At 44.0% G+C, this 13,621-nt stretch overlaps 1 protein-coding gene across 1 annotated transcript; it reads right to left on the bottom strand.

Annotated features, from left to right (window-relative positions):
* Positions 1 to 2,611: 2,611 nt before the first annotated feature.
* On the bottom strand, positions 2,612 to 4,873 carry LOC134624371 (E3 ubiquitin-protein ligase TRIM21-like). Its single transcript, XM_063469353.1, has one exon. It carries the CDS (start codon positions 4,814 to 4,816, stop codon positions 3,158 to 3,160), a length of 1,659 nt encoding a protein of 552 aa, XP_063325423.1. The 5' UTR covers positions 4,817 to 4,873; the 3' UTR covers positions 2,612 to 3,157.
* Between the last annotated feature and the right edge of the window lie 8,748 nt (positions 4,874 to 13,621).

Below are 13,621 nucleotides of genomic sequence, written 5' to 3' on the forward strand. Positions count from 1 at the left end.
TAACAAACCACACCCCCTCAGAAACTGTCGTGGGTTTAGAAGCAAATCTTTGGATGAAAGGAAAGCTTATCTTAAAGAGAATAATATTTGCTTTAAGTGCTGCGCTTCGTTCACTCATCTAACGAAGGACTGCCACAAAAACGTTCAATGCAGAGAGTGCAGGAGTGAGAACCACCCTACTGCACTACACCCAGGGACGGCCCCCTGGATATCAGAGACTCCTGTAACCGCAAGAGAGCAAGGCGGGGAGCAAGGAGAAGAAGCTCCTCTAGCTGTCACAGCAAACTGCACAGACATTTGTGGGACTACCGTCAGAGCAAAGTCGTGCTCCAATATCTGTCTTGTCAGAGTTTATCCAGCTGGCCAGAGGGAGAAAGCTTTTAAGGCGTACATTGTTCTCGACGAGCAAAGCAGTAAGTCTTTGGCAAAAACAGAGTTTTTTGAGCTCTTTTGGGTTACAGAGGGCATGGCAGCAAACACCTTGAAGACCTGCTCAGGAGTTATGGAAACAACAGGGCGCCGAGCTAACAATTTCATCATGGAGTCATTAGATGGTACATCTCTGTTCGACCCTGGCACTAACAGTCTCCACATCAAAGAGAAACTTGACACTCCAGAGCAGCAGCGTCAGTTTCTAGGAGCTAATGCATCCAAAATCCTGTTTGATGGGAAAGATGGCCTTGGTGAAGGAGACTTCCAGCAAACACCACACGACATCAAACCTGCAATGTCTGTGGAAGACAAACTCTTTCTGGAAATAATGGACAACGAGGTCTTCATAGACAACCCGAATAGTTGGTTGCCTGAATAGTTACCCTTCAGGCAACCAAGGCGCAAACTCCCTAACAACCGAGCCCAAGCAGTCAAGCGTCTTTTGACATTACGGCACATGCTAGAGAAGAAGCCAGACATGAAAGAACACGATTGCCTTCATGCAGAAGATCTTTGAGGCAGGTCATGCTGAACCAGTACCACCACCCACTGATGAACAAGAGTGCTGGTAATGGCAATCTTCGGAGTGTATCATTCGCGAAAACCAGGTCAGGTACGGGCAGTGTTTGACTCCAGCGCTAAGCAGGATGGTGTCTCACTGAATGACATCCTGCTGAGTGGCCCTGACTTGAATAATTCACTTTTAGGATTCCTCATCTGCTTCCGCAAGGAACCTGTAGCGGTGGCAGCAGACAAAGAACAGATGTTCTATTGCTTCATGGTCCGCCATGATCACCCCACCCTCACCACCCTGACCCAACCTGACTGCAACCTTCAGTCGTGTGTGTGTGTGTGTGTTTCAGAGGTGAGGAGGTTCACTGGAGGAGACAGAGAGTTCCTGACCAGACTGGCTCCTCCCCTTCAGCTCACCTGTCTGCCCCTCCTCCCTGACTCAGCTCCACCTGCTTCGTTCTGATTTGATCTGTTCTACGTGTTCATACAAATAAAACTTCATTGTTCCTCCTCCTGTCACACGGTATCTCACCTTCACTGACCCTAACGCTGGTGATCAGGGTCAGAGGTCACACGAAGCTCCCTGGGTTTAACCTCACACGAAAGGGGCGGAGCTGTCATCATCACAAAGGGGCCTATAACAGGTCATGTGACCCTTCTACAGGAAGTGATCTCTGTGAGTGGCGCCCACATCAGAGACGTTCTCAGATGGTGATTCATAAAACCTGCACCAGTAAAATCTGACAGTAGAAGGATGATGAGTGAAACTGGTTAATCTGGTGTTTGTGACACAGAGCGGGACAATAAAGGTTTGACCTCCGCTGTGTGACACGTGTACCTGAACAGGTGTGCTGTGTGACGCGTGTACCTGAACAGGTGTGCTGTTCAGGTACTGCCATCATCCTGAATCGATTCGATCCATGATTTGATTCGATTCAATTTGATTTTAATTGGGGAAATTTTGCCTCAGTCAGAAATATAATTCTGATCATGTATCAGTACATTTCCATATTTTAACATCTATAAAAAGAAAGCTGACACTTGCGAGACATTATCAAAAGTGTGAGCATCACAGCAGATGCCTTTGTGTCAAAGTAATTGAGGATAAAACAGAAAAACATGAAGGAGATTTTCATGGCCTGGGATTTTATAGCAGATAACCTTAAAATATTCTGCAGTAGATCAAAAACGAAAGAAAACCATGAATCAACATGTGAACATTAGCTGATGCTGCTGAAGTGAAGCAGAGCAAAGTTACAGAGGTTTGATTAGAGACACAGATAAGAGTTTTGTAATTTTGCATCATCTTCACTGTTAAACAGCAGAAATGAGGCTTTCAGGTTGGAGGTCATTTTCGGGGGCGGGAGGGGGGGGGGCAGCGTAATAATAACAAGTAGGTCGAAGGTCAAAACGAGTACAGTTAAGTTAAAATTAATAGGTCAAAGGTCAGGTTAGTGCCTATGTGTGTGTCTGCAGTTGTTCTTTGTGTTGTTGCTGGATCGTTGCCTCGGGGGGAAAGTTGTGTGTGTGTTGAACATGCAGACTAACAGAGACTGCAGCTGTCAGCAGCCACACACACTTTATATTCTAAAAATCAAATCACAGTGAAACATGTTCACTGACAGCTCAGCTTCAGCATCTTATTCATGCTGTGACTGCAGCCGTTCAACTCTGTTTATCTTTAACCCAAATCATCACAACATGGAAATATAATCATCAAAATGATGTGACTGGAAGGATGCAGCAGTCTGTGCTCCACCTTTCTCCTCCACACCTGCAGGTGGAGAACATGGATGCATGAATCTCTACAGAGTTCTTTGAATATTATCCGTCTTATCAGTTTTCAGTCAACAAAAATCCTCACAGAGCCAAAATAAGCAGTTTGTATCCAACATAACTCAGCTGGACTCTGATGCTCCGTATAACAGCCACACATGAGTATGGATTCACTCAAAGCATTGAACAAACTTTATTGTAAATGAAACTTTTGGACATTTATTCTCTGATATTTGCTCTTCAGCTCGAGTCTCCATCAGTGGGAACATTTCCTGATTCAACTTTTCTTCTGTTCAAATCAAACTCCATGAGAATCAAAGTGTGAATCAGAGTCCTGATGATCAGATTCTATAGAAACATGGAGACTGTAGAGGATTTACACTCAATATGTTCATTTGTTCACTTCAAGAAAAAATCAGTCATTCATCAAATAAAATCAGTCGTTGATCGACTCAGTTTGATTGACAGGACAGATGATCAGAGGTGCAGAGTTTTTACCACCAAAAAAAGGACCGGTACAGAAGAATGGGTGGAGTTTGTGAGTGAAGGAGCAGCCAGTAAAGGAGTAGATCAGAGCTGCAGCACCTACATCATAAAAGGAGACCAGACCCTCCTCATAATCCACAAACACCCCCACCTTCTCAGGACCAGGATGAAGACGGAGACGGACTGGAGGACCAGCACCAGCTTTGTAGTCATTTCCATTTCTCAGCACTACAGTCCAGAAACCATACTGAGGTCTCACTGTGACTTTTCCCTTCCTGTTGATCGACTCTGTGGCCACTCCTAAATCCCACTCAGTCTTTCCTTTAACCTGAACCTCAAAGTAAAACCTGCCTGAAGAGAAACTCTGCTCTCCTAAAACACAAACACACTGAGAAAATCTCTCTGGGTTGTCTGGAAGATTCTTCTCCACATCACCACAGTACACTTGTTTTCCATCATCAGACAGGATGAGCCAGGAATTTGCTGTATCAGGATCCAGAGTCACATCCACCTCATGCTGCTGCACCCTCTGCAGCTCAGCCTCAAACAGCTTCTTCTTCATGGGTTTCCAGACTGTCTCCTGCAGCTGAGCCGCAGCTCTCCCCACAGTCCCCTCATATGATGGTGGATGAACTCTGACCTCTGTCCAGTCCTTGGTGGGTGGAGCAGCTTTCAGGGAGGAGAAGCTTTGGAGGAGGTGGAGGTGGTCTTCAGAGCGTGAGAGCTGCTCCACCTCAGAGCTTCTCTCCATCAGCTCAGAGATTTCCTGTTCCAGATCTTTGATGAGACCTTCAGCCTGTTTCTCTGTAGCTTCCTGTTTGTCTTCGATCTCCTTCATGAGCTCCTTCAGACGTCTCTCAACAGACTCCATCAGAGCAGTGAAGACCTGAACACCTTCTGCTTTCTGTCTGTCTGCAGCATCTTTACTCATCTTCACCGACTCTGTGATCTCCTGAATCTTCAGTCGTCTCTTCTGGATCATCTGCTGAATCTCAGCCTCTGTCTTCTCCAGCTCTGCCTTCTTTCCTTCATATTCTTCTCTCAGAGGAACAAACCCGTGGTTCTTGTGGTCTAAAACAGGGCAGATCACACAGACACATGTCTGGTCGGTCTTACAGAACAGCTCCAGAAGTCTTTCGTGCTTCGTGCACATCCTGTCTTCCAGGTTCTCCACAGCATCAATCAGCTGATGTCTTTTCAGACGTTTCACTGTCAGATGAGGCTCCAGGTGAGTCTGACAGTAGGAGGTCTGACACACCAGGCAGGACTTCAGGGCCTTCAGTCTGGTTCCAGTGCAGACGTCACAGGGAACTTCTCCTGGTTTGGCAGCTTGTTGCTCTGAGCTGCTGCTGCTGGCTTTCTGCTGAGCTTCACGTCTGAACTGAGCAACCATCTCAGAGATGAAGGTGTTGACCCTCAGCTGAGGTCTAGTGTAGAAAGTCTCTTTACACATGGGACACTGAGAGATGACATTCATGTCCCAGTGCTGACTGATGCAGGTTTTGCAGAAGTTGTGTCCACATGATGTAGTGACTGGATCAGTGAACACATCCAGACAGATGGAGCACCGAAACTGATCTTCAGATCGCAGATTGCTGGCAGCAGACATGTCTGCACTCTGAGGGAGAAAAAAAAGAAACACATTTGATTCAAAATTCACTTTAAAGTTCATTTTTAAAAAGAGAGAAACAAGCGTCAGTAGTCTGAGGAGCTTGGAAAGAAAAGCGTCTGAAGCTTCTTCAGTTCTCAGAGTAACTGGTGGAGACCCAGCAACACACTCAGACACAAACTGGTTTATCCCAAACACAAACTTAACATCGTCGTCTCTGCTGTACAGTGCAGCATCCAGATGAACAGAATCAACTTTTGGGGATGAAGGTAAATACAGTCGTTAGAAAGATGTGAAATTGTTTCTCTGACTGTTTTACAGAAGGTCCAAGATTCATCCAGATCATTTTATACTTGAATAAATCAGTTGGTTGGATATATTCCATCAATTACTGTGAAGTAAACTTCGACCTTGTTGGTGACTAAATACTTCTTATTGTAAGTCCGGATCAACGACCCATTAATATTAGACTCGATCTCTATGTTAGCAACTGCTGGTGTTCCCCGACTCACGTTAAGGTGACGATAACTGTGTGTAACAAACACATTGAACTGTTAGCAGTCGGTCTTCGACCATACTATTCACGGCGTGAGTTTTCCCTCGCCATTATCGTCATTGTTTACATCGCCCCTGATGCCAACGCGGCACAGGCGTATGACGTCATCAGCTCTGCGACAGCGGACCTACTAAATCGTAGTCCCTCTGTGTTTGTGGCTATAACGGGCGATTTTAACCACATGAACCTCTCCACTGTTCTACCTACATTCAAGCAGTATGTGGACTACAAAACAAGAGACAATAAAACACTGGACCTATTTTATGCCAATGCCACTGAGGCATACACCTCCAGCCCTCTCCCTCCTCTGGGCAGGGCTGATCACAACCTGGTCTACGTCCAGCCCCTTTACAGACCTGCCGTTCAGAGACAACCTGCAGCCACAAAAATGGTTACATGGACAAGGGAGTCGGAGGAGACTCTGCAGGGATGCTTTGAGTCAACTGACTGGGATGTTCTTTGTGATTCCAATCAGGACAATATTGACAATCTGACAGGCTGTGTAACAGATTATATCAACTTCTGTGTGGGCACTGTGGTCCCCCCAAAAAACATTCTGTGCTTCCCCAACAATAAACCCTGGGTTACCAAAGACATCAAAGCAACCTTAAACAAGAAAAAAAGAGCTTTCAGAAATGGTGACAGAGATCAGCTGAAACTGGAGCAGAAGGAGCTGAAAGCCAAGATTGCAGAGGGTAAAGAGTCCTACAGAAGGAGGCTGGAAAACAAACTGCAGGAAAACAACACCAGGAAGCTGTGGAATGGAATGTGGGCTATCACTGGCCTGAGACAAAAGAGAGGTGTTGGGATGGATGGGGACGTCGAAAGTGCTAACAACCTTAATCTGCACTTCAATAGGTTTGACTGCCCTGCGTCTCCTGTCTTCACACCCAGCTCTTCCCATCTTCTCCTTTCCCCTCCCCCCTCTCCTGCCCCCTCAGCCTGTCTCACCCTGTCCCTCTCAGCAGATGACATCAAAAAAGAATTGGGCAGACTCCACTCCAGCAAAGCTGCTGGCCCTGACGGTGTCAGTCCCAGGGCCCTCAGGTGCTGTGCTTCCCAGCTGTCTGGAGTTCTACAATGGATCTTCAACATGAGCCTGGAAATGCAGAGAGTCCCATCACTCTGGAAGACATCCTGCCTGGTTCCTGTCCCTAAAAAGATCAACCCGTCGACCCTCGGTGACTACAGGCCAGTGGCTCTGACCTCACATGTCATGAAGACGCTGGAGAGACTCATCCTGAAACATCTGCGTCTGCTGGTGGAGCCTTGACTGGACCCCCTGCAGTTTGCTTATCAACCTCGTATGGGTGTGGAGAATGCCATCATCTACCTGCTGGACTAGGCTTATTCTCATCTGGACATTGTTAGGAGCACTGTGAGGGTCATGTTCTTTGACTTCTCCAGTGCTTTTAACACAATCAGACCATTACTGCTGGGGAATAAGCTCACGGAAATGCAGGTGGACGCCCCACTGGCTGGTTGGATTACGGACTATTTAACAAGTCGACCACAGCATGTCCCACTGAAGAGCTGCCGCACAGATAACATCCTGAGCAGCACAGGGGCACCGCAGGGGACAGTCCTATCACCCTTCCTCTTCACTCTCTACACATCTCACTTCAGGTACAAGTCTCAGTCTTGTCATCTGCAGAAATTCTCTGATGACTCTGCCATTGTGGGCTGTATCAGGGATGGACAGGAGGAGGAGTACAGGAGTGTGGTGGACAGCTTTGTCAAGTGGTGTGAGCTAAACCACCTACAACTTAACATCATTAAGACAAAGGAACTGATTATAGACTTTAGGAAGCAGGCTCCTCCTCCTACCCCTGTCACCATTAGAGGGGCTGATGTGGAGATAGTTGACGACTACCGATACCTGGGGGTACACTTGGACTGTAAACTGGACTGGACTAAGAACACCAGTGCTATCTTCAAAAAAGAGAGGTGACTCAGGTCCTTCAATGTTGGTAGGAAAATGCTGACCATGTTGTATCACTCGGTGTTGGAGAGCGTCGTGTTCTTTCCAGCTGTGTGCTGAGGAAGTGGGGTGAAGACAGCTGATGCCAACAGGCTGAACAAACTGATTAGAAAGGCTGGTTCTGTCCTGGGCATCAGACTTGAGAACCTGGAGGAGGTGTCTGAAAGGAGAATGCTAAAAAAGCTTGTTTCTGTCATGGACAACCCCTCCCACCCCATGCACGCCTCCATGATGGGCCATCGGAGCAAACGCAGCAAAAGACTCATTGCCCTGAAATGCGGAACTGACCGCCACAGTAAATCCTTTGTACCGGTGGCTATAAGACTGTTTAAATCTTCCTCAATCTGTAGGTGATTTTCCTGAGACGATTACCAATGTTATTCTGTTCCCTTCCAGACGGTGCAATATTACCGAAGAGTACCTTATTGAATATTTGTTTCATCCCCCCATCATACGCTGCTACTCCCTTTATTCTATTGCACAATACTTTGTCACTTTCTAGAATCGCCTGCACTGATAGTTAAGTTATTTATTCACCAGGATATAGTTATGTATATTACTTCGTTAGAGTTATCCTACTGTATATTACTGTACACTACTACTACTACTATTCTTATTGTATATATTATATATCTTATATCTTATTCATCTGTTTCTCTGTCTCTCCTGCTGCTTTGAGCATGTACATGACAAAAGAATTTCCTCCGGGATAAATAAAGTTATTCTTATTCTTATTCTCATATTACACAGTGGCTGTTCCAACAGAACTGACAGTGAGGATGACATTGAATCATAAACTTCAGCAATGTGTTATTAACTGTTTGATCCAGTATATTAATGGCATTTATGAGAACATGTTTATTCAGTGGTGTCTGTATATTTGGTCCATTTGTGTGTCATTAAAAACTGTCCTGTTTTCTCTCACAGATACTGGAACATAACAGCTCCTCACAAACTCAGGATATGGAAGAAGATGAACTTTTCCAGTCACTCGCTGGGATACATCATTCATATTATTCTGGATCCATTTATCAGAAAACATTGATTTATTTTTGTATTTCATATATTTGTCCAAATCAAAGATTTATGTTAGTAGAGAAGAAGCCACCATGATAAAGCCTGTGTGTGAAAATGAGATCAGTGAATTTTGTTGATCAAAATCACATTTAAGGAGGAATTCTGTCCTCCAGTTTGTTTAAATAAGCTTTGGGATTAAACACCATCATCTATGTTTGTGTCTGATGACATGTTTGATCCAGTTCAGCTTGAATATCACAGCTGATGTGTGAACTCTGACATATTTAAAGCCTCGATTATCAGGATGATCTGTTTAAATCATCATGATTTAAACACGTCTGTTTAAATAATGAGATTTATGTTTCCACACAAAGTTATAAAGTGCAGCATCGACTGTTTTCTGAATGATTTAGGAACATCTGTGACTCTTACAGGATACACTAAGTCAGATAATCTCTCTTTGTAAAATGTCTGAATGACTTTTTGAAGCACTGACCAAAATCTGCTGGTTTACAGTATCAAAGGCTTTATATCAATAATGAATAAATAGGTCTTTTTACGGTTGCACGATTAATCGTTAGAAAATCGCGATCTCGATTCATACTTATGTGCGATCTCATTTCCAAATGACAACGATTTAAAAAAAAAAAAAGAAAAGACGACGACGATTGTACCGCATTTTGATCCGGGACGTAATCTGCATGAAAACAAGCGCTCACTCTTCCTGCTCAACAAATGACAAGGGCGGAGCCTTATACCACGTGATACAGAACCTGTGCCGTGATGCTCAAATTGGCAGGGAAAAAACAACGGAGAACACGTCAGGGATGACGAGAAAGTGACAGGAGAAAATCCGTCCCGGTCAACCACCCAAACATCAACAACGGGAACCTTATACAGCGCTTCCCTATACACGTCGAACTCCCGCAGGCACAAAGAAATTACGGAGGCTATTACTTATCACCTGACCAAAGATATATCAACACTGTGCAAAACGAGGGATTTAGGAAAATGATCAACACCCTAGACAAACGCTACACAGTGCCGTCCCGCAACTATTTTTCTATTGTTGCATTACCTGCTCTATACACGCAGTGTCGAGCAACGGTGGAGACGGAATTTCAAGCAGTACAACATTTTGCGGCAACCACAAAATGTGAGGCATTTATTGTTTTTATGTTTATTTATTGTTTTTATGTTCAGTTTCAACTGTTACGAAGTTGATGTGCAGTTAATAAGTGCAATAAATATTTATATTGGAAAAGAAAATTGTGAGAGAATCGTGATCTCAATTCTAAGCAAAAAAATCGTGATTCTCATTTTATGCAAAATCGTGCAGCCCTAGGTGTTTTCACGTCTGTAATCCTTATGATCAATCAGATCCAGAATCAATCTAATAAGAACAGGAAGTGATGAATAAACAGTCATCAGAATAGGAAGTGATGAATAACCAGGAAGTGTGGAGTCAGTCTGAAGTCCAGAGCACAGACTGAGTCCACAGTCCTGAGCAGAGCCACAGTGAGACTGAAGCAGCAGCTCGATGTTCCTACAGTGGATCTGTGGCTACATGAGCAGATTTCTATGGATCCAGTGTGACTGTGATGAGTCAGCATGAAGTGAACAGAGTGAAGATTTGTGTAGAAACAGGAAGTGTGATCAGCTGCACTCACCACTGTTGCTGAGAGAAACCTGATGGACTCCAGTGAATCTTTTAGAGACAAACAGGACTCGACTGCAGCTCTGCTGCTGCTTTCTCACACTGTCACTTCTGCAAAATGACGTTGAACTTCTCGTCTTTCTTTCCCCGTCTTCCTGCCTCTCCCTTTATCAGCTGGTCTGTACTCAGTGACTGTGTGCAGCGGGTGGGAGGAGTGAGGAGTGGCGTGTGGGTAAAGTTCACACAGTAATGACGGCCTCAGGTGATCAGGAGAAACTCACCTGGATTTCCTTTTTCCACAGCAGACTGAGAGCTTCAGGTGGACCCTGAAGGAGGTCTCAGACACAGGTGGTAAAAGTACACAGTGTGTACTGAAGTAGAAGTACTACTGTTAAAAATACTCCAAGTACTAATTCAACTTCTTTACTCAAGTAAAAGTAAAAAACTGGCTGTGAAATGTAAGAGAGTAAAAACAGCTGATTGAAGAACATTTCTAACAAATATGTTTATACAAAGGTAACTGAACCATGTGCTACATCAACATGATAATAAAGTAATATTATTCACTTTATTTCAGTCTAAATTTGAATTACATTAAATATTCCCAGCTTGAAGCAGACAAGTTGAACATGAGCAGAGAAAAAGAAGGAAAATCCAAATATTCCTGTGTTCAGTTTTCTCCATTGTACAGACTGACTGTGCCTCTAAACAGGAACATGAGCAGGAAGAGGCTGAAGTGGATTCAGCAGGTGGAGGATGCCCAACATCAGCTGGAAAGATTTACTGTGACATTTGTTTGCTGTTTTCGCCTCGTGCACGAGAACATCACCAAATAAACCCGAGACAGTTTTTAATACTTTATTGTTCAAGAGCAAAAAGACTGACGGACTGTGTTTAAGGCAAACTCACAAATGTTGCAGTGTAGCGATAATCATCATATTCAGTGTTTATTTGCTGGTTTGTTGGCAGCGGCTCCTTAAAGTCTGTCACACATCTGTTTGAGCGTCTCCAGTTAATCTGAGCATCAGGCGGCTCAGCTGATCTCTGGTGTGTAGTTGCTGTGCTGCGGTCCCATTCCTCAGTGAAAGTAACAGCAGAACAAAAACTCTCTCGATCCACATGTTTGAAAAGAAAGCTTTTAAACAGATGAACACACTCAGTAAAGGAAAAAGAAATAACAAAAGCATCCTGGAGCACTTCTGTTGTCTTTTGTACGTGTTTTGAGTTTTTGCGTGTTTTGGGGTTTGTACGTGCTTTGTCTCTAGCGGCCACCGTAAATGTACTTTTATTCACATAAAATGTAATAAATAAATCATATAATACAAAAACCAACTATTCACATTTCAACTTTTAACTATTTAAATTTTCAGCTTTTTCCTTTTAAACAAATTTAAAGTGAAATAGCACAAAACACTGCAAACCACAACACAATTAAATATAAATTAAAATATGAAAACAAAAAGAAGATGCACATTCTCTGTCATATGGGCCTGCATGAATAAACTTTATGAATCCCTTATCATCCGCAACTGAAAATAGTTGTGGATGATTACTATACCTTTCTCATGTGACGTGATTGTCCCTGGCTCTCTTTCTCTGTCTCCCCCTCCCGCTCTGTTCCTGTGCTACTGAGTGTAACTACCGCCCCTCCCCCCTCATCCCATCGTAAAGCACGAGCTCGCGTGCAGAGTGAAGTGGAAAAAAAGTGCGAGAGACAGGGTGAGAAAAAGGAAAAAAAAAAAGCCCATGGCTCGCCATAAGGAGCCGGCTCGCGTCGTTAACGTCAGAGATCTAAGAGCCATTTTGTTCGCGAACGACACATGACTACCGACTTACATGAAATACTGCATCACAAAGAACAACACAGCGATCACAGACATGTTTATGCCAACAAACAAACATTAACCCAGAAAAGCCTTTAAAACAACCTGCTGTGGTTTGGAGTAGAGATTCCTGAATTTACCAGGTGCACCTAAAGGCAGCACAATTTAAACCGTAAATAATGATGTAGGAGCGCAAATCCTTTTCCTTTTATATACTTATATAAATGCAGAGTATGCAGAATGGATCAATAGAGTAAATAAGAATACAAGGGAATTCCAAATTTCAAGTATTGTGAGTCTATTGCACCGTTGGATATTAACAAAAGTATTGCACAGTGAAAGGCACTACAGCTTTTTTTTACCCTAGCGTTTCTTTGTTGCTGATTTTTGTTCCACAAACCAAAAGAAAAGAAGAATCAACCTTTAATATATTTTCATGTTTGCTTCAAGCACTATGACATATCACACACACACATCTGGATGCTGAGTGTGTCACTGATAAAGCTGTGACACAGCAGCTCACTCAGTCCAGTCCAGGTAACAGACTCACCTGTTAGCAGCAGCTCTCCCCTCACAGAGCTCAGCTGCTTATTTTAGTCAGCAGGAAAATGAATATTATGGACTACAGCAGTCTGTCAGGGCTGTTCAAGGACACAAAGTCACACACAGGTTTAAACTGTTAGACTCATGAATATCCACAAAGTAGATGCACATTTATCTTTAACAGGAGCAAACGGCCTGATCAGATAATATAATAACTCATAAAAGCTCATTTATGTAAATCTCTGCTTGAACCAGTGTAACAGTCACACACTGATTAAACACCATCACTACTTCAGTAATGACAGAGGGGCGTAGGCGTGCTCGTGGGACAGTCCTCCTTCCTCCAGCTTTGGAAACCAGATGTGGAAGCAGACTCCCTGAGGTCTGCAGTCCAACACCAGTGTGAGCAGAGACTACTCAGCTGCTGGGCGGAGCTTATCTTCCTGTTCTGTTCAAATCCAGCATTAAACTCTTCTTATGTTCACTCTTCATTCTGATCATGTCTAACAAACATCACTGTTCATCTCCTCCTCCCTTTGTGACTCATTCATGTCCACTTTACTCCTTAGTAAGTCTCCACAGCTCCAAACCAGCTCTGCACTCAGAGTTAGTCCACGTTTATCTAACGGGTCCTTCCTGCTCCACTCTGAGCAGGAAGGACCCGTGGGTCAGAGGGGGTGTGTCATGATGTTTGTCTGATCTTCTCTGAAGCTCTGATGCTTCCTGACGGTCAGCAGCTTTGACCTTTGACTCAAATGAAGCATTTTCACTCCATCAGAACAGCAGAAACATGCTCAGGGTCATCATCATTATAAACTTCTATTGTTAGACAAACAGCTGCAGAACATCTGGCTGAAGTTAGTTAGCTGTTAGCAGAGGAAGGCCAAAGCAAAGCAGCACCTTCATCTTCCTCAGGGCTGAATACATAAGAGATACTGTATATACACACAGGCTGCTCTTCATCAACAGCTCCTCCTCCTCCTCAGACTGTTTCTTCAGCAGTCAGACGTTCCTGTTCTTGGTTCCTGTTCCTGAGGACACAGAGGACAGTCAGACACTCACATGGGTCCATGGGTTTGATGCTGGAGTCTATCCAGCTGTGCCAACTGATCAATATCCTACAAACAGACTGATCGGTTCTCTGATCTGTGATCGATCAGCTGGGACTAGGATGAGGATCAGAGCCAAGAATTAAACCAGGTTCATACATTCATACCTGCACGGGCAG

The sequence above is a fragment of the Pelmatolapia mariae genome, linkage group LG3_W (assembly GCF_036321145.2).
Source record: "Pelmatolapia mariae isolate MD_Pm_ZW linkage group LG3_W, Pm_UMD_F_2, whole genome shotgun sequence".
NCBI lineage: Eukaryota > Metazoa > Chordata > Actinopteri > Cichliformes > Cichlidae > Pelmatolapia > Pelmatolapia mariae.